Source organism: Eptatretus burgeri, chromosome 7, assembly GCF_056783735.1.
Source record: "Eptatretus burgeri isolate ZD-2024b chromosome 7, Ebu_testis_v1, whole genome shotgun sequence".
In the NCBI taxonomy this organism is placed as follows: domain Eukaryota; kingdom Metazoa; phylum Chordata; class Myxini; order Myxiniformes; family Myxinidae; genus Eptatretus; species Eptatretus burgeri.
In genome coordinates, this window is record NC_140967.1 from 68,884,267 (window position 1) to 68,911,137 (window position 26,871).

A 26,871-nucleotide genomic window follows, 5' to 3' on the forward strand; every position below is an offset into this window, starting at 1 on the left:
TTTTTTTTTTCTTAAGGATGGATAAGGGGCTGAAAATGAGCATAATCAGTGTTTTCAGCATTGATTTTGAGAAAATTATTGGTCAGCCACGTATGAATTTCAGAGACAAAATTTTATATTGGACAAAAATTTATATTATATATTCAGAGAGATATGGGCATCATTGACATAACAATGAAAGCTGATATTGAAATTTTTTTAAATTGTACAGTGTTGGTGCAGATAAAGAGAAAAACAAAACTTGACCAATATCAGATCCTTTGGGGGTCACTGACATGGAGATGAAGTGTATCTGATGAATGTCCAGCAATGTTTACATTAGATGTATGGATCTGCAAGGTAGGATTAAGTCATTCAGCGATGGCAAAGCAGGATGACTTGAGCGTAATCTGCTTTGGCCAACTCTCAAAAGCATTTGATAGGTCCAGAAGTACAGTATTCAAATTGGAGCTTGTGTAGTTTTTGCATTACACTTGTGCTATCACATGCAGGAAAGGCTCACGAGTTGGCTACACACATGCTTAATGTCCCTGGAAGGATACGTGATATTTTTGGAATTCCACACAAGACATTGTAATTTGCAAACATGTTAATATGAGTATTCCTCTTCATTTATATTTGTGGTCTGTGGTTATCTACCTTTTATTTATGCATTCATTCAATTACTTAGAGAATTAGTTAATTCATTATTTTTTTCATTTAATCATGTTATTTAATTATTAGCAAATACCACTCATTGCTTTGCTGCTGAATACAAAAGGGGGGAGAGTGAGGAGGTGGAAGGGGGGGGTGAGGAGGGCTGTGCGAGGGAGGATGGGTGGGGGAGGGGAAGGTGAGGATGGGTGGGGGAAGGGAAAGGTGAGAAGGGGGAAGGGAAAGTAGCGAAAGGTGAGAGGAAGGGATTGCAAACGAGCGGTGGAGCGTTAATTACGATTCATACTGTCTCATCAAAATGCTTCTGCATAGAAGAACAGTGAAGATGGAAACAAAATAATGTCTGAAATCCATTTTGTACCCATCATACTATAAATATTGCCGAGAAACAAACACCGCCCGGACACTTCCGGAGACAAACTCCCATCCAGACGTAAACACTGTGCGGATGAGTCCAGAGCTAAGCTGTCTGCAGACAATTACCATCCGGTCATAATCACCGCCTGGACACATGAGTAGGGGGGGGAGATAGAGATATAGTTGTTTGGGAGGGTGATGCTCTGTATTAGGTGGGGGCGGAGCGAGGATGGGACAGACACAGAAAAAGAGAGAGGTGGGGGGAGGGGAGTTAGCAGAAATTGCGATGCTTTACACACGCGCACACACACACACACACGTAAACAGCTGCCAATCGTCATATGACAGGTGCAAAAAAAATTGCTCTTTAACTTAGAAAACACGTTAATACGGCAAACGGCTCGGAAATCTGGTGTTATCAAATATATTTGAAACTGTCAGAGAAACCATATAACGATTGTAAATCATGTACCTCGACCTTGTAGTGACTGCTGACTGACTGGGCATCTCAATAGGGACATGAACTGCAGCACCATCGACGGTAAGGTGCTCGGCAAGTGGCTTAAGTACTCGAGCAAGAACTCCAATTAAATGGTTGATAAGGAACTGCTGGCCAGGCTGTGGCTGCATACCATATCGGATCCCTTTGACTTTAAAGCCGATCTTCACTGCACCTGCAGCAGTTAAATAAATAATATGAATTTGTTCAAAGAATGACTTTATCCACAAAAGAGTTGCTGTTTAACGTAGAACAACTCTAGAGACACCGCAAAGTTTAATCGCCCATGAAATATACATTGCAGATAATCCACCGCATTGACTGCTCGTCTTTGCACTTATCACATGGTACATCGGTTCTCGGTCTGCGCAAACGTTATAACTATTTTAAAATGTCAATTTTTCACCAAATTTGTTTTGATTCCCTGGAGAACACCTCGCGAAACCTCTGAAAATATAGACACAGATCTGGAGACACTATGGATAAGCAGTCCCTCTGGGGGACAGGGCACAAAGTCGAGCAGTAAATGCATTAAATTGCACAGCTCAATGAAGCTGGTTAATTTTGGCACATTCCTAAATCAGTTGTTCATTCAATATACTTCACCAAACAGAAAAAGATAAGTTTAATGCTTTGGAAATTTCACATTTTCTTGTGCACATATGGAGAAGTAGAGACTATAGCCTTGCTTGCTTAATGTATATAGGTATATAGACCTAGCTATAAGACTCGTTATTTCTTTAAATAATCAGATTTCTCTCCAGATTTCGACACTTATTTAGTCCGAACGATATCTGATCCTCAAAACCGAAATAATATTTCGATGATATACTTGAATTACTCCGTGAGAGTGGATCGTGGAAAATTGTACCATATCATGTAATGCATGAAATCGCTCCAAGCTCCTAATTTGAAAATTATAGCACTTACAAAAGCGATGTATACAGCGATTTGGAGCTATGATGAACAGGTATTCGATAACATGAGTGAGGAAAGTGTGTGGGTGGAAGGGGGGAGAAGAAGAAGAAGAAGGTTTGCCATTAAGAAATGGTTGCGGCCTGCTACAAGTCAAGGCATGGTTGAACAGGCCAAAAAACATGGCGGCTTCAGACTCCAACAAGGTAACCCAGGATACGCCTTAAGACCCCAGAGGGAGGGAGAGAGGTGGCCGAGGATCGCTTGAGAAATGATATAATTAAACAAGGTTGTTAATTATCTTCAAGAGGGGTGTTTTAATTTACGCAAACACCCAATTTTCAGTCATGCACTTTTTTTTTGTATACCTTGTCAAGGTTCCTATGAGAGCTAACACACAATGCACAGCAAGGGGGTCATGAGACAAGAGGGGTGGGAGAAGGACAAAACAGTGGGGAACAGAGACATTAGGAGATCTGTGGAAGGGAGAGGGATGGGAGCAGGGAACATGGGGTATACAAGATGGACATACAGGGACTTTCAGGAAGGAAAGCAGGGAATTTGAAGGTGGGTTTGGGGTGGATTAATGGGGGTAGAAAAGATCGAGGATTTGGATGGGGGGGACAATAAGAGGTGGTGGTGAACAGCTGTTTTGAAGGCCTGGAGGGAAGAATGGGATTGAACAGAGTGAGGGAGTTTATTCCAAAGGCGGGGAAAAAGAGGAATGAAAGAGTGAAGGTAAGCAGTGATTCGTGGTTTTAGTAGTTTTACCAGAAGTGGGTTGTTGGTGGACCTTGAGCGCCCTGCGGAAATATGGTGGGGACTTGGAGATTTCTTGTCATGTATGCAAAGTTTCAGGCTGATAGGTTTCATGGTTTTGGAGTTATGGAGGGAGAGACATTGACATGCACACACACTGACATTTATTTGTGCAGATTTATTTTCCCCATTAATTTTTTTTATTCATTTATTAATTTCCTTCCTTCAACACCCTGGGAAGCAATAAGTTAATGTTTGTCATTTTAAGGCTGCAAGTTGCTCCTTGACAAACGAATGTCATCTATCTGGACATGTGTAAAATGGAAGCTATTTGGGTTCATCTGTTTATGCATTGGGAGCATGTTTTGGAAAGGTATTTCCACACCTAGTAAATGCCGAAGTGCTTGAAATGAATTTATTTACTTGTCTTTGTGATTGTTCCGAGTGCTTTAACTGTCAACATTGTGGCTTCTGTGTTGTTTTTGGCAAGTTGGAAAGTCTGGTTGTTATCCGACTTCATAGGTGTGTTTGAACAATTTTCTGACAGTACAGGATTACTATTATTATTATTATTATTATTATTATTATTATTATTATTATTATTATTTTCCTCCTCTTTTGGGTATATTCTGCAGTCTTCAATTCGATGAGTTGTGCTTGTCTTTCATATCATTGTGCTTAAATATTTAGTTAAAAGTAGTGCAAATGGACTTCACCAAATTGCAGATATGGCTATGTGAATGAGAGTTGTGAATAGCCTGTTTGTCTGCCTATGCGAGTACCGCTGATGTTGAGCTGTGGAAAATCCAGCTACCTGTACCAGATTGCTCACCTCGGGGACAATGAGGACGAGCCAGAGTTCTCTTCTGCCATGCCACTGGAAGAGGGAGATACCTTCTTTTTCCAGATTCGCCCTCTCCGGAACCTGGTGCTGGTGGATGAGCTTGACAGCCTGTCTCCTATCATGACATGCCAGGTGAGCTTTTCATGTCTTGCTGGCTATTTTGTCATATATATATATATATATATATATATATATATATATATATATATATATATATATATATATATATATATATATATATAATTTTATCCCTAGAATTGTGCTGGAGAAAGTACAGGTATTCAAACACCTATTTTGGAAAATACATTATGAATTGGAGATGGGGCAGGGCAAGAAGGACAAAGGATGATGTTTGGGGCTTGGCAGGAGAATAATGGAGGGTGTGGCATGGTGAAAGTGTCATGGTTTGAAAAATCACTGAATTTGGTTGACTTCCTTTCTTTGTCATTTTTCTAATTTTGACAATTCCCCACCTGACCACCCTTTTTTCTGATGTGGTGTAGATTGCTGACCTGGCAAATGAGGACACGCCGCAGCTATATATGGCATGTGGTCGAGGGTCACGTTCGTCACTGCGTGTGCTTCGTCATGGCTTGGAGGTTTGCACTACATTCTTGTGTTTTTATTTTCCTCTTGTCATTATCGTTCTCAATATTTTGTGTGCCCTCCCACCCCCCCCCACTCCATTCTCCATAATCTTATTTTTGCACTTAAAAATGCTGCTCTAGTGGGTTAGTGAATCGGTTTGTAAATCTAAACCTTGGTGCTTGTTATGATTCACAATTTTCCTCCACTGTGAGTTGAACTTTAAGTTAGCATTAATTCATGGGTTTATCATGTTTGTACTACAACTCTTTATTTTACCACCAGGTGTCTGAAATGGCTGTTTCTGAGCTGCCAGGTAATCCCAATGCTGTGTGGACTGTTCGCCGCCATGTGGAAGGTGTGTTTCCCATTTCTATTAAGGCAAAGTACAAGTTGTATGAAAAGCTTTTTCACATTTAATGGAAGTGAGGAGGTGATTTTATTGGAAGGTTGTGGGGTGGTGGGAGGGGGGGTAGATATAAGGAATTTGCTCCATTTGCATAATTGATAGACAAAAATGTCGTTGGAAAGTACAGTATTGCTTGTCTTAGTTGATGCTGTGATTATACATTTGTGGCCAAAAATATTGGCACCCTTGCACTTTTTTGAAATGATGCACCATTTCTTTCAGAAAATTGAAATTATAAAATAAGCCAAACCCGTGCTCGGTGCGAAGTTTCTAAAGTGAGGGTTCGTAAGGACGTCAATATCTCCAGTGTTCACAATGTGATTTATACAATGTTTCTTGTGACATTTTTTGTGTCAAATGCACCTTCTGAGGTAGTCAGCATGTGCAGAAGAAGGTTTTACATTGCAGACGCTGTTTTCTAGGATTGACATTACGCCTCTCAGCGGTGACGGTCTGTCGACGACAGACGTTTTGACGTCAGCGAGTGACCAATGATGTCATCACGTCATTACGCCTCTCAGCAGTGACGTCACATATCGCCATGCAAACTAATGTAAAAAATTAGAAAAATCGCCAAAAATTCCCAAACCTGTCCATCTGGCGCGATCTCACATAGCCTATGCTGTACATTAGACCACAGAGCACCCATATGCCGAAAGTGGCGACAATCCGTCTGGCAGTTTCGGAGGAGCTACGTCCACAAAATATGGCTTAGCGTATTAATATAATAATTTTGATATCCACATTGGTATTTCTTTGGTTTACAGTGGAACAACACAAAACAAAGCTGAAAAAAATTACTAAATCTTAGCTTATTCCACACAAAAATCTTAAAATGGCCCTGACAATATTATTGACACCTTTTAGAAGTTTTCTCATGAGATTTCAAGCAGGTGCTTCTCCTTTGCTTTGGAATTGAACTCACCTGTGGTGAGTTGCAGGTGCCTGCAATATAAAATCACTCATTCAACCAGTTTGAATAGAGAAAATGAGTCGTTCTGCTGTTTTGTGCCACTGTGTGTACCACATTGAGCATGGAGAAAAGAAAGAAAACCAGAGAATTGTCTGAAGAGGTCAGACACAAGATTGTCACCAAGCATGGACAATCTCAAGGCTACAAGTCCATCTCCAGAGACCATCATGTTCCTGTGTCTACCGTACGCAATGTTATCAGGAAGTTTAAGGTTCATGGCACTGTAGCCAACCTCCCTGGACGTGACCGGAAGAGAAAACTTGCTTGAAGATTGCAGCAAAGAATTGTTCAAATGGCGGAGAAAGCACCTCAATCAACTGCCAAATAGATTCAAACTGACCTTCAGACACAAGGTACGACAGTTTCAACTCACACCATCCATCACCAACTCGATGAAAGGGGGTTCTATGGTAGGAGACACAGGAGGACCCCACTGCTGAGACACAGGAGGACCCCACATAAGAAAGCCTGACTGGAGTTTGCCAAAACACCCGAACAAGCCAAAATCCTTCTGGGATAATGTCCTGTGGACTGATGAGACCAAATTAGAGCTTTTTGGGAAAACACATCATCTGCATGTTTACAGAAAACAAAATGAAGCCATCAAAGAAAATAACACCTTCCCTACAGTCAAACATGTAGGAGGTTCAGTGATGTTTTGGGTTGCTGTGCTGTCTTTGACACTGGATGCCTTGAATGTGTGCATGGCATCATGAAATCAGGAGATTATCAAGGCATTTTGGAGCACAATGTTCAACCCAGTGTCAGAAAGCTGGGTCTCTGTCGAAGGTCATGGGTCTTGCAGCAGGACAATAACCCCAAACACACTTCAAAAAGCATCCAGGAATGGTTCAAGGCAAAAATGCTGGACTGTTCTGAAGTGGCCAGCAATGAGTCCACATCTAAATCCCATTGAACACCTGTGGGGAGATCTGAAAAGAGCAGTTGGGAGAAGGCACCCTTAAAATCCGGGAGAACTGGAGCAGTTTGCACAAGAAGAGTGGGCCAAACTGCCAGTAGAGAGGTGTAGGAAGCTCTTTCATGGCTACAGTAAGTGCTTGACTGCAGTTATTTTGTCCAAAGGCTGTGCTACCAAATATTAAGTCCAGGGTGTCAATAATAGTCAATGCCATTTCTTTTTCTTTTCTGATTTAATAGGATATATTATGTTCTGAATAAAAAACAAAGGTTCTGTAATATTAACAGTGAAATAAAGAATTGTGGAGACCAAATACTTTTGTCAATTTCAACTTATTTTTGGAGAAAATTGTGAGTTATTTGAAAATAGTGCGAGGTGCCAATATTTTTGATCTGACTGTGCAGACGTTGCTGATTTATACAATGGAATATTGGAAGCATAAATGACGTATAATTTTCTTCTTTGACCACAATTATTCCCACGTTCTTGTGGGGCTGGCCAGGGGAAGCTTAGCCAAGTCTCTCACAAACTGGCTGGCCAAGCGTGACATTCAACTAAGGTCAGGGCAGGATTTCTTTTTTCCATTGTGCTCGTGATGTCCTGCTGACTCTTCGCGAAGGATGCCATGGGATCTTTGATGTCCACCAACTCGTGCCAGCAGACGAGACGCATGTTTATGGTCCATCAGAGGATGGCACACGCTGTGTGTGTGTGTGTCTGTGTCTGTGTCTGTGTCTGTGTCTGTCATATATAAAGTTCTCCGACCTGGACGACCACTGTGACTATACCATCACGACTGCAGATGGCATTTGTTGGTCCCAGATCGAGCAACAATAGCTGTAATCGGACTTGATCTGGTGTCCTCACCAATCACAGGAGTGCATCATTAACCAATATTGATATAATTTTTATTTGGCAAATTGTGTTATTAGGATACAGTATGTGTGTTTGAATGCTTTACTCTTTTTGTGACAGCTTGTGGATTTTGCAACTGCTCCATGTTGTTGAAATATTTTTTTTTCAGACGAGTTTGATGCTTATATCGTCGTGTCATTCGTGAATGCCACACTGGTACTGTCTATTGGAGAAACTGTGGAGGAAGTGACAGACTCTGGTTTCCTGGGCACAACACCGACTCTCTCTTGCTCTCTGCTTGGCGATGACGCCCTTGTGCAGGTAAGTTCGGCTCTCAGGTCCAACATTACGACCGCCGAATGGTCTTGAGCAGGGACGAAGAAGTCCATCTGACATGAGCCTTGCTTTCTTAGCAGTGTTGTTGGCTGGTGGTACCTTCATTTTTTATTACCAGCTTCCCAACCACAAGCATTAAGTTGTTGTTGTACTACTAATGTGGATGGGGAACTTATGCAGAGGGTTTTGTGGTGGGGTGGGGGGATGAATGGGTATTGGAGGTGGTGTTAACTTTTTATTTTGCTTGTGGCAATTTGTAACTCACTTGATTGACGTCATAATCACCATTTTCATGCTTTTGCTTGTTTAGGTGTACCCAGATGGAATTCGTCACATTCGTGCTGACAAACGTGTCAACGAATGGAAGACTCCAGGAAAGAAGGCGATAATGAAGTGTGCTGTGAACCAGCGCCAAGTGGTCATCGCCTTAACTGGGGCGGAGCTTGTCTACTTTGAGATGGATCCAGTAAATATGCTGCCATGGTTTTATTTATTTTTATATTTTTGTGAAAAAAAGATTTTTGAGCCTTGATGATGTTTTTAAGCCATTTTGTTTTATGATGGGTAGTGTCAAAAATGAAAACAAAGTTGGTTTGGAACTGAGAGTAAAAGTTTTTTTTCTTTGTGTGTGTTGGTCGTCGCCTGCTCAAGTGTTTACAGAAGCTCATTAGCAGCATGGGGCTTAAAAACTCAGATCATGTCTTATTTTGATTTATAATCACCATTGTTTCTTGGAGAACGAGAAGGGTACTCGGTAGAGCGCATATCTCCACCACACAATGCCTGATCCACAAGAACATATCTGGCCCAATACATTTTTCAAATATCATGCTATATATCGTTTTTGAGCCTCATCTCTAAGTGGTTAAGAATCACTTAAAAAATGATCAGATCGGATCCGGATCTTCACCAAAATCTAATCAGTTTGTTCTTGACACGCATCTAACCTGACCACAAAATTTCTTCTGGATCCATCCACAACTTTGTGAGATATCCTGCACACAAGCAAGCAAACAAACAGACAGAAAGGGGTGAAAACATAACCTCCTTCACCTTCGGTGGTGGAGGTCATAAATGTCATTAGTTTCGGACATCGACTTGCTAGTTTGATTTAATTGATTGATTTATTTGGGGGGGAATTGTGGAATTTTTTTCCTTTTATTGAATTTACTCCTATTTAGTTGTTTTATTGTGTCCCTTCTCGAGTCGCGTTCACTGTTTTACATCACTATCACCATCCATATGCTGTGAAGAGGTTTTCATTGCACACACGCACCCACGTAAGATGGCTGGAATCCGATATTCCACACAAGTTGACAAACAAATGTTATATGATGATCCTGTTTTCAGCTAGTGGTAGCATTCAAAATGAATTTCAAACTGGACATCTGTACACCAGCAGAGCTTTGGAATATTGAGCTTCATGGAAAGGTTACATTGTTGGGTGGAGAATTTGTGTTCCAACAATTGAGTGGTGAGAAATGGGCAGTCTTGTCCCTCATTCACATCTACAAGAATCTCGTGGGCATCAAGCCAATGGTATTTTCCACTCGGAAGCCCCCAACTACATCTTTGCTCAAGGATGATTTTGTGGTTTGTGCCAGGAGAATGAATATGTTCCATCGAGGGTGGTTATTTGGCTAATACATTGATTAGGTCATGTGAGTGTTGTGCACGTCATTGTAATCTCGTTAATTTGATCGTTTTTCGCGTTTCAAAAAAAAAAAAAAATTGCTGAATTGGATTTTGTACAATAAAAAAAAAATTAAATAAGAATGCAGTATTTAATTACGAATTAAAAAAAAAATTTTAAATAGATTTTTCTCTCGAAACAAAAGTGCCGGATCAGCAGAACAGGAATTTCATTATAAATAGAGGGTCTGTGTACTGAGTTGGGCCCTGAAATGTATGCACTCCCATGTACATTGTGGTAGAAAGTTCAACATCTGGATTCAAGAAACAATATGGTATTCCTTGATCAACAAATAAATGTGCTCAGGTCTAAGTTGTGATTAATTGTGTGCTAAATTTATCTCTTATTCAATTATTTATTTGTTTATTAATTTATTTTATGTGTGCTAAAATAATCCTATCCAGGTTCGTCTTGATGGCTTCATTTTTTGGTCTTTAATTATTCGGGTTCTTCTGATGATGCCAATGCTGTGTGTGTATGTGTGTGTGTGTGTGTGTGTGTGTGTGTGTGTGTGTGTGTGTGTGTGTGTGTGTGTGTGTGTGTGCGCGCGTGTGCACACGTACGTATACGTGTACACTACATGGCCAAAGGTACGTGGACACCTGCTCGTCCAACATCTCATTCTAAAATCATGGGCATTAATATGGAGTTGGTCCCCCCATTGCTGCTATAACAGCCTCCACTCTTCTGGGAAGGCTTTCCACTTGATGTGAGAACATTGCTGAGGGGATTTGCTTCCATTCAGCCACAAGAGCATTGGTGAGGTCAGGTACTGCAGTAGGGTGATTAGGTCTGGTTTACAGTCGGCATTCCAATTCATCCCAAAGGTGTTTGGGGTTGAGGTCAGGGCTCTGTGCAAGCCAGTCAAGTTCTTCCACACTGATCTCGACAAACCATTTCTCTATGGACCTCGCTTTTTGCACGGGGGCATTGTCATGCTAAAACAGGAAAGGGCCTTCCCCAAACGGTTGCCACAACGTTGGAAGCACAGAATCATCCTGAATGTCATTGTATGCTGTAGCGTTAAGATTTCCCTTCACGAGAACTAAGGGGCCAAGCCCAAACCATGAAAAACAGCCCCAGACCATTATTCCTCCTCCACCAAACTTTACCGTTGGCACTATGCATTTGGGCAGGTAGCGTTCTGGCATCCGCCAAACCCAGAGTTGTCTGTCGGACTGCCAGATGGTGAAGTGTGACTCCACTCAATGCGTTTCCACTGCTCCAGAGTCCAATAGCAGTGAGCTTTACACCACTTTAGCCAGTGCTTGGCATTGCACATGGTGATCTTAGGCAAGTGTGCAGATGCTCAACCATGGAAATCCATTTTATGAAGCTCTCGATGAACAGTGCTTGTGCTAACCTTTCTTCAAGAGTCTGTTTGGAACTTGGTACTGTGTTGCAACCTACGACAGACTACTCTTTTTTTTTTTTTTTTTTTTTGCTCTACATCCTTCAGCACTCGGCAGTCCCGTTCTGTGAGCTTGTGTGGCCTTCCACTTCACGGCTGAGCTGTTGTTGCTCCGAGACGTTTCCACTTCACAATAACAGCACTTACAGTTGAGCAGGGCAGAAATTTCATGAACTGACTCGTTGGAAAGGTGGCATCCGATGACGGTGCCACGTTGAAAGTCACCGAGCTCTTCAGTCTGGCCCATTCTACTGCCAATGTTTGTCTACAGAGATTGCATGGCTGTGTGCTTGATGTTATACACCTGTCAGCAATGGGTGTGGCTGAAATAGCCAAATCCACTAATTAGTAGGGGAGTCCACATACTTTTGGCCATGTTGTGTGTGTGTGTATCTGTATTTATGTTTGTATATGTATTTAATATTGTTACGGCTGTGGAAATTCGCAAACCACCATTCAGGGCCCGTAGGTGAGATATCTCTAAGTACATGTGTAGTTAGCCGCAAACCCGTTGTATAGAGGGAATTTATGTGATTCATTCGGGCTGCGATGCTTTGAGATAGCCGTTTTTCTGTTCTATCCTTATTTTGAACCAACCACGTCTCAACCGCCATCACACAACAACCACCTTAACCACCACGCCAGCCATCGTCACAAACTACAGCCACACTCCAACCCTCAGACAACAACAACAACAACAACAACAACGCCAACAGCAACGACCTTTACCTTCACAACTCAATCCCGCAAACATCGCATCCGTCATTCCCAAACGGCACCATAACCATCAAACCACCACCGAAAACCCTCCACCACCCTCACCTCTCTCCTTCTACGGCCATTCCCGCACCACCTGTGAACACTGAGCGTCGGGCTGTCTTGGGCCCGTTCAGCGATACGCACCGAGCCGCGAGCGCAAATAGCGGCCTTTCCGAGGAAAATTCGGATCAGGAACGCGACACGCCCACTTTTGCTCCGTCCAATTAGCAAGCGCGGAGCGGCTCGGCCCCGCCTCCGGGCGCGTCTGTAGGAAATCGATATATGCAAATTCTAGGATCAGGGGAGATTCACGCCCCCTTTCCTCCGACCAATTGGCGAGCGTGGCTCCGCCCCCGAGGTCATCCTGATCCAGATATTTGCATATTAGCTGCTCCTGTCAGCCTATAAAACGGCGAGCGCAAGGCGAATCAGGGCAGAAAAGAGTGAGTCAGTTTTGGTTGGAGAGCAGAGTCGAGTCGGAGGCAGAAAGAGTGAGTCGAGTGATCGGTGTGGCAGAGAGTCGAGTCGGGTGGCGAAGTCATCGGTGTGTCATCGAGTTGGGTTCTGGAGTCGGCTGAGAAGAGTTGCGGGAAGAGGCAAGGAGCTCGGGTCCAAGGCGAGAAGGTCGGCGACGAGGTCGCGGTGTGGGATCGCTCGTCGCGGGACCCAAGCCAGCCAGCCATTCTCCCTCCCCCAGGGCATCAACAATTCCCCCTTTCCCCCACGCTGAGATAGTGCAAAAAGGGGGCCCTGTTCCCCCCCCACTCCAAAACGTCGTGCCAACGAAACCCGCCAAGGAGCACTGAGTCGGGGCACAGCCACGCGGCCACATCTGCGGCTCGTCCGCCAACGCGTCACGAGGACGCGGGTAGGACCCCCCCCCCCGGTCTCGCGGGCCTGGGCGCTCCTTCAGGTCATGCGCTCATATTGGCCTACAGGCTCGTCCGCCCCCTTGTATATGAGGGTGGCTTCTTTCCTTTGCTTTTGAGTAAATGTGTGTTGGCGCCGTCTGTAAAGTAGAACTGTATAAGTGTTGCCGTGTGTGTGCGTAGTCGGGAGTAACTCTGCGTCGTCGTTGCTTTTGTTTTGATTGCTATTTGTGCATTTTGACTGTTTGGCTGTATATGTGTGCTTTCCGTGTGTCACGTAATAAATGTGCTTTGTGTGAACTGTTTTCCCGTTTCGCTTCGTCTTTTCTTTATTGACCCTCCATCCTGCTTCACGTCGTGGGCTTAATACGCCCGGTAATTAATCGGAACCGTCGAGGCTGACGATAACACTGCTCGGTTATCACTGTAGCACGGAGCAGACCGCTTAAGCGGTTCGTGTCCGGAGTCGACCTGCGGCGAGGTACGATCGCCCGGTTTACCATCCGCGTGGGTACTTAGGTAGGTTGAGTTTGGCGAACAACCCTATCCTACGCGGGTGGCCGATTGGCACGATTGTGGTGAGGTCGAAAGGCCCACCCATGACTGGCTCCGGGCGATAGCTCCCGGAGGGTCATGACTGAATTGTCCGTCCGGTGGGCGACGCGGTCGCGATTCGAGTGACGCGGCCGTTCGCACGCCGGCGGGCGCGAATTCGCAACAATATATATATATTTTTTCCTAGAATTATTTCTCTTTTTTTTTCTACGTGTCAACGGAGAGGTGAACTCTTGCAAATTATTTTTGCAAGGCTCACTTGGTTGCGCCTGGATGGGTTTGAGGATAGAAAAGTAGCAGCCAAAACCCAAATCCTATCCAAGTTCCTCCTGATTATTTGCCTCTTAAAGTTCGTCCAAATGACTCCAATGCTGTATTTATTCTTTTATTTGAAGGGTAAGGCTGGGACCATGGGACTGCTTGTCCCATTGAATGCTGGGCATGCTGAGCAGGATGGAGCTTCCAGGGTATTGCTGTTGGATGTCGTTGCATGCTTCATGTTGCTTTTCCTTCAGCACATGATGGGTAATTGTGAAAGTTAGTGGTTTGGCAGGGTGAGAAGGTTGAAAAATTGTTGTTGGGTTTGGATCATAAGAACATGAATGCTGAGTTGGAGTCGTTTTACAAACAATTTATGGCACAAGTATAGAGATGGGTAGAAAGGGTTAAGATGAACAGCTTTGTTGTGCCAGACAAGATTTAATTTTTTTGAATGGAAACATGGCATAGCTCGAAAAGAAAAAAAGAATAATTCTTTTTTTGAGGAAATCCACACAGCTGCAACACTTAATTTGGTGCCTCCAGTGACTTGTGCTTGGTTGTGTAACTGCTTATGAGTGAGTGTAATTATCTCCACTTAATCTGTCCACTGGTGCTCGTTAGATGTGAATATTCTAGGTGGGTAGCTTGTGAGGTTGAGGAATAGGTGGGGATAATCTTTAGGCCCGGTATTGTTTTTCGGCGAGATGAGGGATTGGTGTGCACAGACAAATGAGGTTGGTGAACATCGATTGTGCATTGATGTGGAGGATGATTGTAGATGGTGTTGAAATAGTTTTTAATGTGGATTGTCAGCATATTCAGCTAAGGCACACCTTGGACCACTTGGAATGACTTGTATACATTATATTGCATTGGTACCCCTGCCACCGAAGATGGACGGAGGTTATATTTTTTTCACCCGTGTCTGTGATCAGGTTATCTCAAAAAGTTGTGGACGAAATTTGGTGGATAGGTTTGGGTGTGTGACGAGGAAATGATTAGATTTTGGTGAAGATCCGGATCTCTGAATGGTGAAAATTTATGTTAAACTATACTCTAATTTTTAAAGTTATTCTTCACCATTGAGTGATGGCTAAAAACAATATGCAGCACACTATCTCAAAAAATTATGGATGGATTTGGGTGAAACCAAGTAATTCTTCACCATTGAGAGATTGGTCCAAAATACAATATACAGTTTTGTACGGTGTTTCAAAAAGTTGTGGATGGATTATGACAAAACTTGGTGGATGAGTTTGTTGGATGACAAGAACATGCCAATTCTAATTTGGTTCATGACTATCTGGATCCGGCCTATCGGTGGGATACATAACATAAACTCTTCAATCTAGTGGAGGTATGCGCTCTACCGAGTACCGTTATAGTTGTATTCTGTCATGAACCTGCTTTACATTTGATGATTGAATTGTCTCCTGGTATGAATGAGTACTGATCATCTTGCATTGTCCCTTTCAACTTACCTGCTTGTGCAGTCTGGCCAGTTGAATGAGTACACTGAACGAAAGGAGATGTCTGCTGACGTGGTGTGCATGAGTCTCGCCAGCGTCCCCACTGGCGAGCAGCGCTCGAGGTTCCTTGCTGTTGGACTTGCTGACAACACTGTTCGAATAATCTCTCTCGACCCTGCGGTAAGTAGCTGAAATGTATTGTCCAATGTCCATGTAAATGGCCCATTATGAAGACTGCTTACTTGGATGCTTTCTGCATTGTCTGATGCAGGACTGCCTCCAGCCATTAAGCATGCAAGCTCTCCCTGCTCAGCCTGAAGCGCTGTGCATCGTTGAGATGGGAGGAGCTGAGAAGCAGGATGACAGTGGTGAAAAGGGATCTCTGGGGGGTCTTTATCTCAACATTGGTTTGCAGGTTAGCTTGTTTCTTTGTTTCTTCCAGAATGATTCCATAAGATTGCTTTTGCCAATAGACTGAAGAGTAAAAAGAAATAAAATTGTCTTTATAAACTCTTCCTTGCCTTTTTTCAAACAGAACGGTGTGCTGTTGAGAACAGTTTTGGACACAGTGACTGGCGACCTGTCAGACACGCGTACACGCTACCTGGGCTCACGACCTGTGAAACTTTTCCGTGTTCTTATGCAAGGCCAAGAAGCTGTAAGTACTCGCACCTGATCGTCTCTTCGTAATGGTTAGGCACATATATAGTGCAATTTAAATTATTCTTGGAAAATTTGTGAAGTATTTCTCTTGGTTGAAATTTAATTTCCAGTACAAATCTGCTGTATCTGATTTGCTGTTGGGTAATGAAGGTTTGGTGCTGCTGTTTCCCTTTGATGTGTTCATACAGTAATTATGTATGTTAGCACCCCACTCCAGCAGACAAATTGTGTTGCGGGATTCCCATAGGTGCTGGCGATGTCCAGCCGTTCATGGCTCAGCTACTCTTATCAAGCACGCTTTCACCTGACGCCGCTGTCCTATGAGACACTTGAGTTTGCCTCCTGCTTTGCCTCTGAGCAGTGCCCCGAGGGCATTGTGGCCATTTCCACAAACACCTTGCGGTGAGGGTTGTTTGGGTTGTTGTTTTAATGCACCTCACTGCCATTTTTTGTCCCCCTTTCCAGAGTCCAGGCTCATGGAAGAGCAAGTACACTGGATCAAAATAAAGGGAGATTCGCCAAATATGGGATGTGTGGAGGAGGACACGTGGGGTGATTAATATGGATACAAACATTTTTACTTATCAATTGAAGGTGTATGATCATTGGTGTTCGCCATAATGAAATGCATAAGGATTTGGCTTGGCTTACTGATTATTGTTTGTAATCTCATTTGAAGCCCCCTCTGGAGTTTTGCAGTATTTTGTTTTTTTAAATTCCAATGAATATTAAGCTGAAGAAGAGATGTTATCTTAATTTTCAAATACAAAGTTGACCTTGTACGTGACTGGAAGTTGAATAACGAGGCTGAAAGTTTTGGTGCAAGTCATGAAAATAATAAAGAAGAAGAAGAAAAAAAGATTTGTGCTGAAACAAGGAAATGCCATACTTTGGAATGGGATTCTTGATGCATTTTTTTTTCATCATACCACACAGTATCCTTGCATTGGAGAAGCTGGGTGCCGTATTCAATCAAGTATCCACACAGCTTCAGTATACTCCACGCAAGTTTGTCATTCATCCAGACAGCAACAACCTTATCGTTATTGAGACGGACCACAACGCTTACACGGATGCTACCAAGGCACAGCGAAAACAACAGATGGCAGAGGTAAGACTGGCTGGTCCACTGTGTACAGCTCAACCTTTATTTTTCCACATTCTTATTTGTTGCAATGCTATTTTATTTTGATCACCTTTTTTTATCGTTTCACTTATCACAGTGAAGTATACAATATTGTGATAGTTTGTGCAGTGAATGTTGATATTGTTTTCAAAAGGAGGGAACCCATGATTGGTTTCCTCACCTCATTCCACGAGTTAGCACAGTTGAGAAAGTCAGTTTGTTTAATGTTGCCTCCTGCAGGAAATGGTGGAGGCAGCAGGCGAAGAAGAACGTGAACTAGCTGCTGAAATGGCGGCAGCATTCCTCAATGAGAGTTTTCCAGAGGTGGCGTTTGGTGCACCGAAGGCAGGCCTCGGGCAGTGGGCTTCACTTGCTCGCATTCTTGATCCCATTCAAGGCAGTACACTGGACTCGATACAGCTCGAGCAGAACGAAGCTGCATTCAGGTGTGTTTGTCTTTATAGATGATGAGGCCCTGTTTGGATGAGCCATATTTGTTGGGTTTGTCCTGATCCTGGATAAGATGTTTGTTCCTTTCATCATCTCCCCCACCCCCTTACTCTCCCCAATTTGTTTTTAAATACAACTCGCATATACGTATTTCGCAGTTGAGTATACATTCTTGTTCATAAGAGGTCTTTGAGAAATTTGACAAAGCTTCAAAGAAAGGAAAATAGAATTATGAATAAATAAAGATTTTAAAACATTTTTGCTATTCTGCAAAATTTGTCAGAAAAACTGTTTAAAGTTAGCATCGTTGTTTATAAAATTCTCAAAATGCATAATTTCAAGTGAAGTGAATTGAGGCGTATACGGCAACTTTTTTTTCACTTACTTCTCCCTCCCCCTCCCCCTCTCCCTCTCTTCCCCTCTCCCCCCTTTCTCTCTCTCTCTCTCCCTCTCTCTCTCTCTCTCTCTCTCTCTCTCTCTCTCTCTCTCTCTCTCTCTCTCTCTCTCTCTCTCTCTCTCTCTCTCTCCGCCTCTCCCCCCCTTTCTCCCTCTCTTCCCTCTCCCCTCTCTCTTTTTCTCTCCCCCCCTCTCCCATCCCTATCCCTCTCTCCCCCTGCTCCTCCACTCACCCCCCTTTGTTAAGGACTGACTTTAGTTTTGAATATGGGGGGAGAAAGGATAGAGTAAGGTGGGGGGATTCCGGCAGATGTGACATGTAGTTTAACGGCCCATACATTGATGAATCATCCTGCATGTGAAACACCTGGATGACAGCTGTGTCAGGATTAGAACCCAGGCTCGACAACTTGGAGTGAGCATGCGTACCTCTCGGCTATCCTACCATGATGCAAACAAAATGTTTCATGTTTTTTTTTTTTTTGCATATTTATTTATGCCGTAGTGACCGCAGAACAATGCAGAGCCATCGCAGGCGAGTGCCCCTGTACATTGTTCAAGTCGATTGAAATTTCGGTATTCAGTGACAGTGTGAATATCGTAGGGTGCTCGCCAAATGGCTTCAGCACTTCAACGAAACAGTTGATGGTGAACGGCTCGCTTTGCGAGTGATTAGCTATCACTGAACCGTCGTATTAAAAACACCTCCCGGAGACGCCCAAAATGTCAAACCTGTCCGAATTGAACAAATGAACACTTTGTTTTTTATCGGTCGGAAATGCTGCAAAGTTCAATTCTGGAGGTTAAATTTTGTGATTCGGCTTAGTTTAAGAGATTCTCGAGGATATGGCATGTGCGGAAACGAAATAAAGCCACGAACGCTGGCGTCTCCGGGCGTTTATGAGCATTGCAATGTGTTCAGCGATTCATAGTTATGATGATCAGGCATTTGATAATATGAGTGAGGAAAGTGAACAAAAACTTCATTGTTGAGCAATCATTGCAGCCTGTTCCAAATCAAGGCATGGTTGAGCAGGCCAAAAAATGTGGCAGCTTCATTCCTCCAGCCGACTCTCACATAACATAACCGTACACATTGTGACTATGATGAGCATAAATAAACCGTTAAATACCGTATTAGTAGATAATAAAACTGCAAATGAATAGCACCCGACCCCTCACCCTATCCGAGTATTCAGCAACAACCCAACAATCCAAACAGTAGCACCACATCACAAAAACTAGAAGGGCACTCAGTGGATTGCATATTTCGCCACGTAATGCCTGATCCATGAGAACATATCGGGCCCAACACATTTTTGAAATATCATGCCATACAGTACTATATCGTTTTTAGCCCTATCTCTCAATGGGGAAGAATCACTTGAAAATTTAAATAATTCTCGTATCCGTATCTAGTTTCAGATCTTCACCAAAATCGAATTGATTCGTCCTTTCCACACACCCAACGTGTCCACCCAGCTTCGTCCGAATCTGTCCACAACTTTTTGAGATCCTGCATACAGACAGACAGACGGAGAGGGGTGAAAACATAACCTCCACCTTCGGTGGATTTGGATGGCAGATGTCAAAAGTTGATTGCTTAATAATTTGTACTCAATTTGTGAAGTGCATGCTATGTTCTCTTCGCATTATTCAAATTTTATGAACCCAACCTGGACATCCTCGTAGGAATAATTTGTAGCATTTTCAATCTCTTTTCTTGTGGAGATGATCATGTCTTGCCATTGGGATCCTTGATTTGCTGTTAAGAGTGTTTGTCATGTGCATTGCCCTTCTTTTTTTTTTCTTCTGTCTATCGTATCCGGGCAATTTTATGCCGGCTCAATGACATATTACATGTTAAACATACAGCTTTGAGGTGTAGTGCTTGATGTGATGTATCTGTTGCCCATTGGGTAACTTGTGTTTTTGTATGTGCTTTTGCAGTGTGGCAGTGCTCAAGTTTGCCAACTCCGGTGATGACTGGTTCGTTCTGGTGGGAGTAGTGAAAGACCTTATATTGGCTCCTCGTTCAGTTGCTGGTGGCTTCATTTACACGTATCGCCTGTCTGAAGAAGCAGATAAACTCACCCTCGTTCATAAGGTAAATTTTTGTTCTTTATCATACATTTTCCACATGGATTTGGGTTTCACTTTATTCTCTGTCCATGTATCTTTGTAACAAAATAAAGTACCAGTTTGAGAGCCAATAATGACACAACACAACAACAAGCATTTTAAGGCCATTTTCCCTGCTAAAGTGGGGGTTAGCCTCGAGAGCCAATAATGAAAGTGAAATTAGCTTCAATTGCCGTGTTCTCAGTTTGCGTAAAAATAACGGATAGTGTACCATGTATTCATCTTTTTTTAATATATATTTTTAATTCCTCTGCCGTATGCCAAAGTCGCTGGAGGCATTGTTTTCAGGTTGCCTGTCCGTGACAAGTTTTCGTGACCGCAATAACTTAAGAACGGCTGAAGGGATCCAAGTCAAACTTTGTCGAAGTACCGTATTTTCTGGTGTTTTAACTGCACCCGTTTTTCACCCTCAAAAATAAAATGGATGAAATTTTCTGGTGTATTAACCGCACCCATGTTTTCCACCTTCAACACAAATGAATATATTGAAAATTTTATTTTCTGATTGAGATCGAAATAAGTTTGTGTACATTAACTTTGTACGGAGCAAAGTGACGGAGGTATTAATATGCTTACTCCCACATCCGCTAAATTTTGTCTAAGTCATGTTCTTATTTTCAAGAAGTTGAAGAGAGAGCATTGGATACCAAGAAGTTTTTATTTTTCTATTTATAAAAAGGATTTCTTTTTGTTACTAGAAAAGGGATTCATACCAGTATCATACATATTTCTTGTGGATTTGTGGCCCTGGAAAAGGCCGTTTGGGTTTGATGAAGCTTTTCAGCTAAACCCGAGGAAATCCTCGTCAATGCTTTCCTCGTCGAAGATGGCACGTAACTCTGTGTCCGAATCAGGGTAGACAAAGTCACCGTCGCTGTCACCGTCATTTGCAGCCTACTCCTCCAAAATTATGTCATCCTCTGTGCTGTCCATGTTGTTGGAGATGCACATTTCAGAAATGCTCGCTTGATGATGTCCGACGGTATCTCCTTCCACACCTTGACCTTCCAGCCGCAGATCATCGGAAGGTCGACCTTTCTCATCCTCCCAATGAACGCCAGCAGTCTCCCAGTCAACATAATGCTCAGCCAATGTAGCAACGGGAGTATTGGTGAAAGTTCAACCAAGATGCATAGTGTAGTAGATAGTAGAAAAATCGTGCAAATTATGATACAAGCATCAAATTTGACATTTCTGTTCTGCAGGGCTTTCTGATCAAATCTGCCCAATTGGCCATTTGAAAATCCAAATTTTGAAAAATTTGAAATTTTTTTTTTAAAAAACTTCAAAAAAATTTTAAGTCACAGCTGGCTGAAATTATTGAAGCGCAAGTGAACATCCCATACAGAGAACCAAGGGGAGATGCAGTCATCATTGATGCTCAGCACTTATCAATGCCCTACCTCCATGCACTTCAAAGATATTTGATGACGATGCAAAAGAAGACATCATCCCAAAGGTGGAATCCTATGGTGCCAGGTACGAGAGGGTGGACGTAGTGTTGATGTGTACAAGAAGTCAAGTCTGAAGTCCGAGGCAAGGTCGAAAAGGGGGTAAGGAATCAGAAGAAGAGTGACAGGAACCAGTAAGACCCCAAGTAACTGGAGAAGCTTTCTTCGAGATGACAGCAACAAGACTGAGCTCTTTCACTTCCTTGCGGAAAAGATGTATGAAGCACAGACGACAAGCACAGTCATTGTCACAAAAGGAGAAGATGCCATTAGCAACACAAGGAAGTCACTGGATGCTGTCTCCATGTTGTCATGAAGAAGCTGACACTTGAATATTTGTACACGCCAGGGATGCAACGACGGATGGTAGCAAGTCCATTATCATTAAGGCTAATGACACGGACGTACTTGTCATAGCAATATCTGTACTGCCATCCTTACAGGAACTAGGTCTTGAGACCATGTGGATTGCCTTTGGCCAAGGAGCCAAGGTGCGGTGGATTCTAGTCCATGAGGTAGTTTCTGCAATAGGGCCTGAGAAAGCAAGAGGGATCCCATACACTTCCATGCGATCACTGGATGTGACGTCGTGTCTGCCTTCCGCGGTGAAGGGAAGAAAACTGCATGGCAGACTTGGAATGTCTTTGATGTTTCTGAAACATTCACCAATCTTAGCCAGCATCCAACATTGATTTGTGATCTTGACTTTTTTTTTTTCTTCAACATTTGGATTTTCAAATGGCCAATCAGGCAGATTTGATTAGAATCCCCTGGAGAACAAATGTGCCAAATTTGATGCTTGTATCATTTGCACGATTCCTCTCAAAAATTGCTGTTATCTGCTCCACTAGCATGTGTCCAATGCTCCTTGGCATCCGGGTCGAAAATCCCGGCGGGAAACGAGTCGCAACATGTTTATTTTCAACTGATGAAAATTCCAAGTCCGAGAAATAGAAAAGTTCATCGGTGATGATTCAACCGAGATGCAGCTAATGTTCTTCGAAATCTGGGTCGAATACAAAGCCCAGCGAAGTAAGAAAGTTCATCTGGTCGAAGCAAGTTAGGAACCGCTGATAGAAACAAGGGAAAACAAAGAGAACTAAAGGAAGCCAAAAGAACTGAGCAGAACTGGTACTTCTTCAAGCTTCACCATCCTGTGGCTCCTCGCTCTCATGTGATTCTTCTTCCTTTTAAAATTCATTTCCTGGCCTCGTATAGAAAAGTACTCGGGGTTCATTGGTTGTTCCTAGTTTTGAAACAAACCCCGTTATCCAGCATTTGCTAGCATCATGTTGACATGTAAGGAACAAGCTTGGTGGATTAATTCTGCTTGCATCGGATGTTCATGTGGAATATGATTCATGTAAAAAGATAGTCACCATGACAAGTCCCTCGTCTATCCACCCCTTCTGCTGTGCATGCACAATGACGCTGGCTGGAAACTTGTGTTTGGCAGTGTCTTCCTCTTGAACACGAGTGACGTTTTCCATGCAATATTATTTGAGGTGGGTGCTCCGTTATTGCACTCCAGCTATTGTCAATAATTCTTCTTTTGATGCGAGACCAGGTGTTCTTTTTCTTCTTCTTTTGTGCTTCATGGCATTTTCAGAGCCTCTCTGCTCTCTATTGCCACACACCTAAACTCCGGACGTTTCTGAGCGTGACTTATTTAATTTCCACACACGGTTAATAAGACGCTGTACAAACTCTAAACCTGAACTGATTTTCAAAATTTAGATTGCGGAATTGAGCATAACAGCAGTTCTGACTGCTACAAAAGTGCTCATTTGGAATATAATTGAAATTCAGCATTGATTGTTTTTAAGACTGATTTTTTTTTTTGTTTCCTTTTCCCATGTATAAACCGCACCTACAACTTTTAACTTTTTTGCTGATAAAAAAGTGTGGCTAATACACTAGAAAATACGGTATATATAATGATGCAACGATTAACTGATTCGATTTTGGAGTCAAGCGGTCAGAGGCTATGTTAGGTTAAAAAAAAAATACTGTTACAGTGCTGACTTGTGAACCAGTGATTGGATTTTGACGAAACTTGATACAAGTATGTGCAATGATGTAAAGATAACCTTATATATTTTGGTGTCAAGAGGTCAGTGGTCATGTCAGGTAAAAATGCAATACTTAAAAACAGCTGAAGAAGTTTCAATCAAACTTGATGCAAGTATTATAATGATGTAGTAATGTCAGTGGAGGCATATCGGTCAACGTCGCGGTTTTGAAGAGTGTGCTCCATTACAAAGCCTTTTAAATGACTACAGTACCCTTATCCTTTTAAATGCTGAACATCAAGCAAGGAAGCAGCACGTACATTTAAAAAAGTCTTTTGTATGATGTGGCTTGGGTTTCAACTGCTGATCTCCCAGACCTGGAGCAGACTATAACGGAAGTCTAACCATTATACCACCATGTCTGGTTAAAACGGACACTCCTATTACACAATCGGACACTCTAACCATAATGCCACCAAGTCTACCATTACACCACCGAGTCTGTTTGTTTGGAGCATTCTACATATTATGTATGCAAGTGGGAGGGTTATGTATGTCTGGTGTTGGCTTCATGGTTAGGGTGGTGGGCTTGGGATCTAAGGATCCTGAGTTCAAATCCCACTCAGCTGTTGAATTGATACCAGGTGGGGTTGACTCGACCTTTCATCCTTCCGAGGTTGGCAAAATGATTGCCAGCTTGCTGGTATCCTGTGTCGGAGTGGCGACCTGTCCAGGATTGTGCCCAATAATCAAGGAGACTGCTTCGGCAGCACCAACGCTCTGCACAGAGTATGGTCCAAATGGATGGGATGGGAGGGTTATCCCACTATTAATTTGCAATTGGTCACTGGCTTTGACACCTATACAAATTTTTATTTCGGATCCAAGGCATCAAAAAGCTACATATATTGAACAAACAGTTTCAAATGGAGCACCTCGCCGCCATTAGAACATTTAAATTGCATCAGATGTGGCAATAAATGTGAATTGTTGCTCCCAGCTTGCCGGCTTAGACAGAAGAAGCCATTTGCATTTCTGCCGCCTCCATCCCTTCCCCCGTTGAGATTTCCATTTCGGGCACGGGCAACTTGCTTGTTTTGAAAATCATGCCTTTGAGAAAACTAATAGCTGGGGGAGTTTGGGAGGAAGGTAACGAAAAGGGAACAGAGGTTGGTTGGTAGGAAGTTAACAATGTAAGGGGCTGAGGATTACAGGAGTTAATGCTGTGTTGTGTGATTCATGAGAAGGGCATCAAAATTCTGCCACTTGTGTGAACTTGATCAATATAATTCTTTTTATTTATTTATTTTATGCCTCTGCAACCAAAGGCCAGAGGTATTTTGTTTTTGGGTTGTTCGTTCTTGCATCCACTCCATCTCTGTTTTTGTTACCACGATAACTTGTGTGCCCCTGCAGCGATTTCAAGCAAACTTGGCACAAGTAGAAACTGTAATAGAAACATTAGCTTAGTTATCCCTTTTAAAATCATTTTGCAGATCATTACTTGAGTTTTAAGTATCTGATGTTTCTCTTCTATTTATTGCTTTTCTCTGTTTAAAAGGAGGCTCGGGAATCCTACGGGAAGCCTAACTATACTAGTATGGAGAAAATAAAGAACAGTAGTTTCAACAAAATTTCAGTGATAAAATGAGACACCGGGATCCTTGAACACCTGATGGTTTCTGAAGAGAAGCCAAAAGATAGCGGTATAGTTCTGACGTGCACACAAGAATCAGAAGGGGGGTGGGGGGGGGACTATGAGGAACCCCCCCCACCAAAAAAAAAATGACTCTCACTATACCAACATGGACTCAATGGACTGCACGAAAACCATTTTTATACACGCCAGTGAAATGCTCCCACATATAGGCATAACAGGAACGATTTTCTCACACATGTATATATCGTGCTGTCTCTCATGTGACCTTTAATTTTTCATGCGACCTTTTAATTGCGATCAAACGTAAGAGTGTTGACGTCTCATCTGGGAGAAGGGATATCAATCAATGCATTTGCATCAATTTCTATATCAGTTTGTTAAGTAAATTTAATCATTGCTTGATCCCTGTTGAAGGCCACTTTGTTTGAAATGTCTAACCTGATAGGCAATTGTTTCTTGAGTAAAATCCCCACTTGGTAACTTTTTGCCATTTTTGTGAACTCTGCGTTTCATTCATTTATTGGAGCATGATGTGTTGCAAGTCTACTCTGTTATTTTGTAATCATTGGTTGACATACAATTTGTTGAGTTATTCACTTGGTTTATTTCTATTCATATATTTATTGTTCCTGAGATGTTGAGATTGAACTGCCAGAAAGAAGCTGCTGATGTTGATGAAAAGTTTGTTTTTCTTTTCTTTTCTTCTTTGGCACTTTGCATGCAGACCCCTGTGGAAGATGTTCCTGGTGCCATTGCACCCTTCCAGGGAAGGGTCCTAATCAGTGTGGGCAAGCTGCTTCGTGTGTATGACTTGGGTAAAAAGAAGCTTCTTCGCAAGTGTGAAAACAAGGTGGCTGATGTTTAATAGCAAGATTACAAAATAATATTCCCCAACAAATTGTCACATTGTTTGAGCAACTCGATATTGAATAATTTTTATGTGTTTTGTTTTATTGCTCACTGTTATGATTTTGTGTTTAATCATCATTGGCACTTAAAAATTGGCACTGCTTTAGCATCAGTTTTACTGATTTAGAAATTATGCACTGTCTTGCATTTCAAAATGCACTAACTTTTTTTAGTTCTCCTTTTTTTTATGACTCCGTGGACAAAGTCCACAGAGGCATTCTGTTTTCAGGTTGTCCGTCTGTCCTGCGTGTGTCTGCGATAGGTTTTTGTTACCACAATAACTTAAGAATGGCTGAACAGATCTCAGTCCAACTTAGTATAAGTATTTATAATGATGCAAAGATGAACTGATATCCCTACCATAAAAGTGGGGGATAGGTGTTTGTTCATGCGCTCTTGGTTGTGTTGGATCTCCGCACTCTGGGCCTTCTTCCTCTTCTGGTGGTGGAGAAGAGCCCTACCTGTGGTGTCCACCACTGCGATGTGCTGCCCATTGGATCTGGGTCTTTCCTGCCTGATTTTTTTTTTCCCCTCTTCTTCTTTGGCACTTAGCATACAGAGAAACACCTGTGGTCATTAGATCAGGTGAGGAAGCATTTGCCAAAGCAGCACGTTGCTGCATTCACTTTCCGCTGGGACTCCAGGGGCCTCTGTCTGGCCATCCCCATCCACCCGAGATGCCGATCAACCTGCTGCAACCATGAGGCACGTGGTCGGCACAATGGCCTCCTCCACTCATGAGGCTCCCTTGCTGAGAGAATCTGGTGAGCAGGATCAGCGTAATGAAAATGAGCCACATGTCCACACAGCTACAGATAACGCTCACGGACTATGCAGGAAACAAATCTCATTTGATTCTCTCTCAGCAACCGCTCGTTGGACACAAAGTCCGACCGGTGATAGCCAAGGAATCTCCGAAGAGACCTGGTACCAAAGGAAT

At 42.7% G+C, this 26,871-nt stretch overlaps 1 protein-coding gene and 1 long non-coding RNA gene across 4 annotated transcripts in view; one reads left to right on the forward strand and one right to left on the reverse strand.

Moving 5' to 3' along the window:
* Nucleotides 1–26,871, forward strand: part of SF3B3 (splicing factor 3b subunit 3) — a 71,879-nt gene that overhangs the window by 21,726 nt on the left and 23,282 nt on the right. For all 3 annotated transcript variants that reach the window (XM_085888934.1, XM_085888931.1, XM_085888932.1), the window contains exons 10-22: nucleotides 3,995–4,160; nucleotides 4,532–4,627; nucleotides 4,899–4,971; nucleotides 7,939–8,090; nucleotides 8,416–8,571; nucleotides 15,147–15,302; nucleotides 15,394–15,537; nucleotides 15,658–15,780; nucleotides 16,033–16,187; nucleotides 16,722–16,896; nucleotides 17,152–17,357; nucleotides 19,708–19,864; nucleotides 25,747–25,872. In XM_085888934.1, the coding sequence (XP_085745060.1) occupies nucleotides 3,995–4,160; nucleotides 4,532–4,627; nucleotides 4,899–4,971; nucleotides 7,939–8,090; nucleotides 8,416–8,571; nucleotides 15,147–15,302; nucleotides 15,394–15,537; nucleotides 15,658–15,780; nucleotides 16,033–16,187; nucleotides 16,722–16,896; nucleotides 17,152–17,357; nucleotides 19,708–19,864; nucleotides 25,747–25,872 (1,885 nt within the window). The remainder of the gene's footprint in view (nucleotides 1–3,994; nucleotides 4,161–4,531; nucleotides 4,628–4,898; nucleotides 4,972–7,938; nucleotides 8,091–8,415; nucleotides 8,572–15,146; nucleotides 15,303–15,393; nucleotides 15,538–15,657; nucleotides 15,781–16,032; nucleotides 16,188–16,721; nucleotides 16,897–17,151; nucleotides 17,358–19,707; nucleotides 19,865–25,746; nucleotides 25,873–26,871) is intronic.
* LOC147023486 (uncharacterized) overlaps nucleotides 24,247–26,871 on the reverse strand; it is a 47,946-nt gene continuing 45,321 nt past the window's right edge. The window contains exon 3 of the long non-coding RNA XR_015060215.1: nucleotides 24,247–24,490. This is a non-coding gene — a long non-coding RNA (uncharacterized LOC147023486). The remainder of the gene's footprint in view (nucleotides 24,491–26,871) is intronic.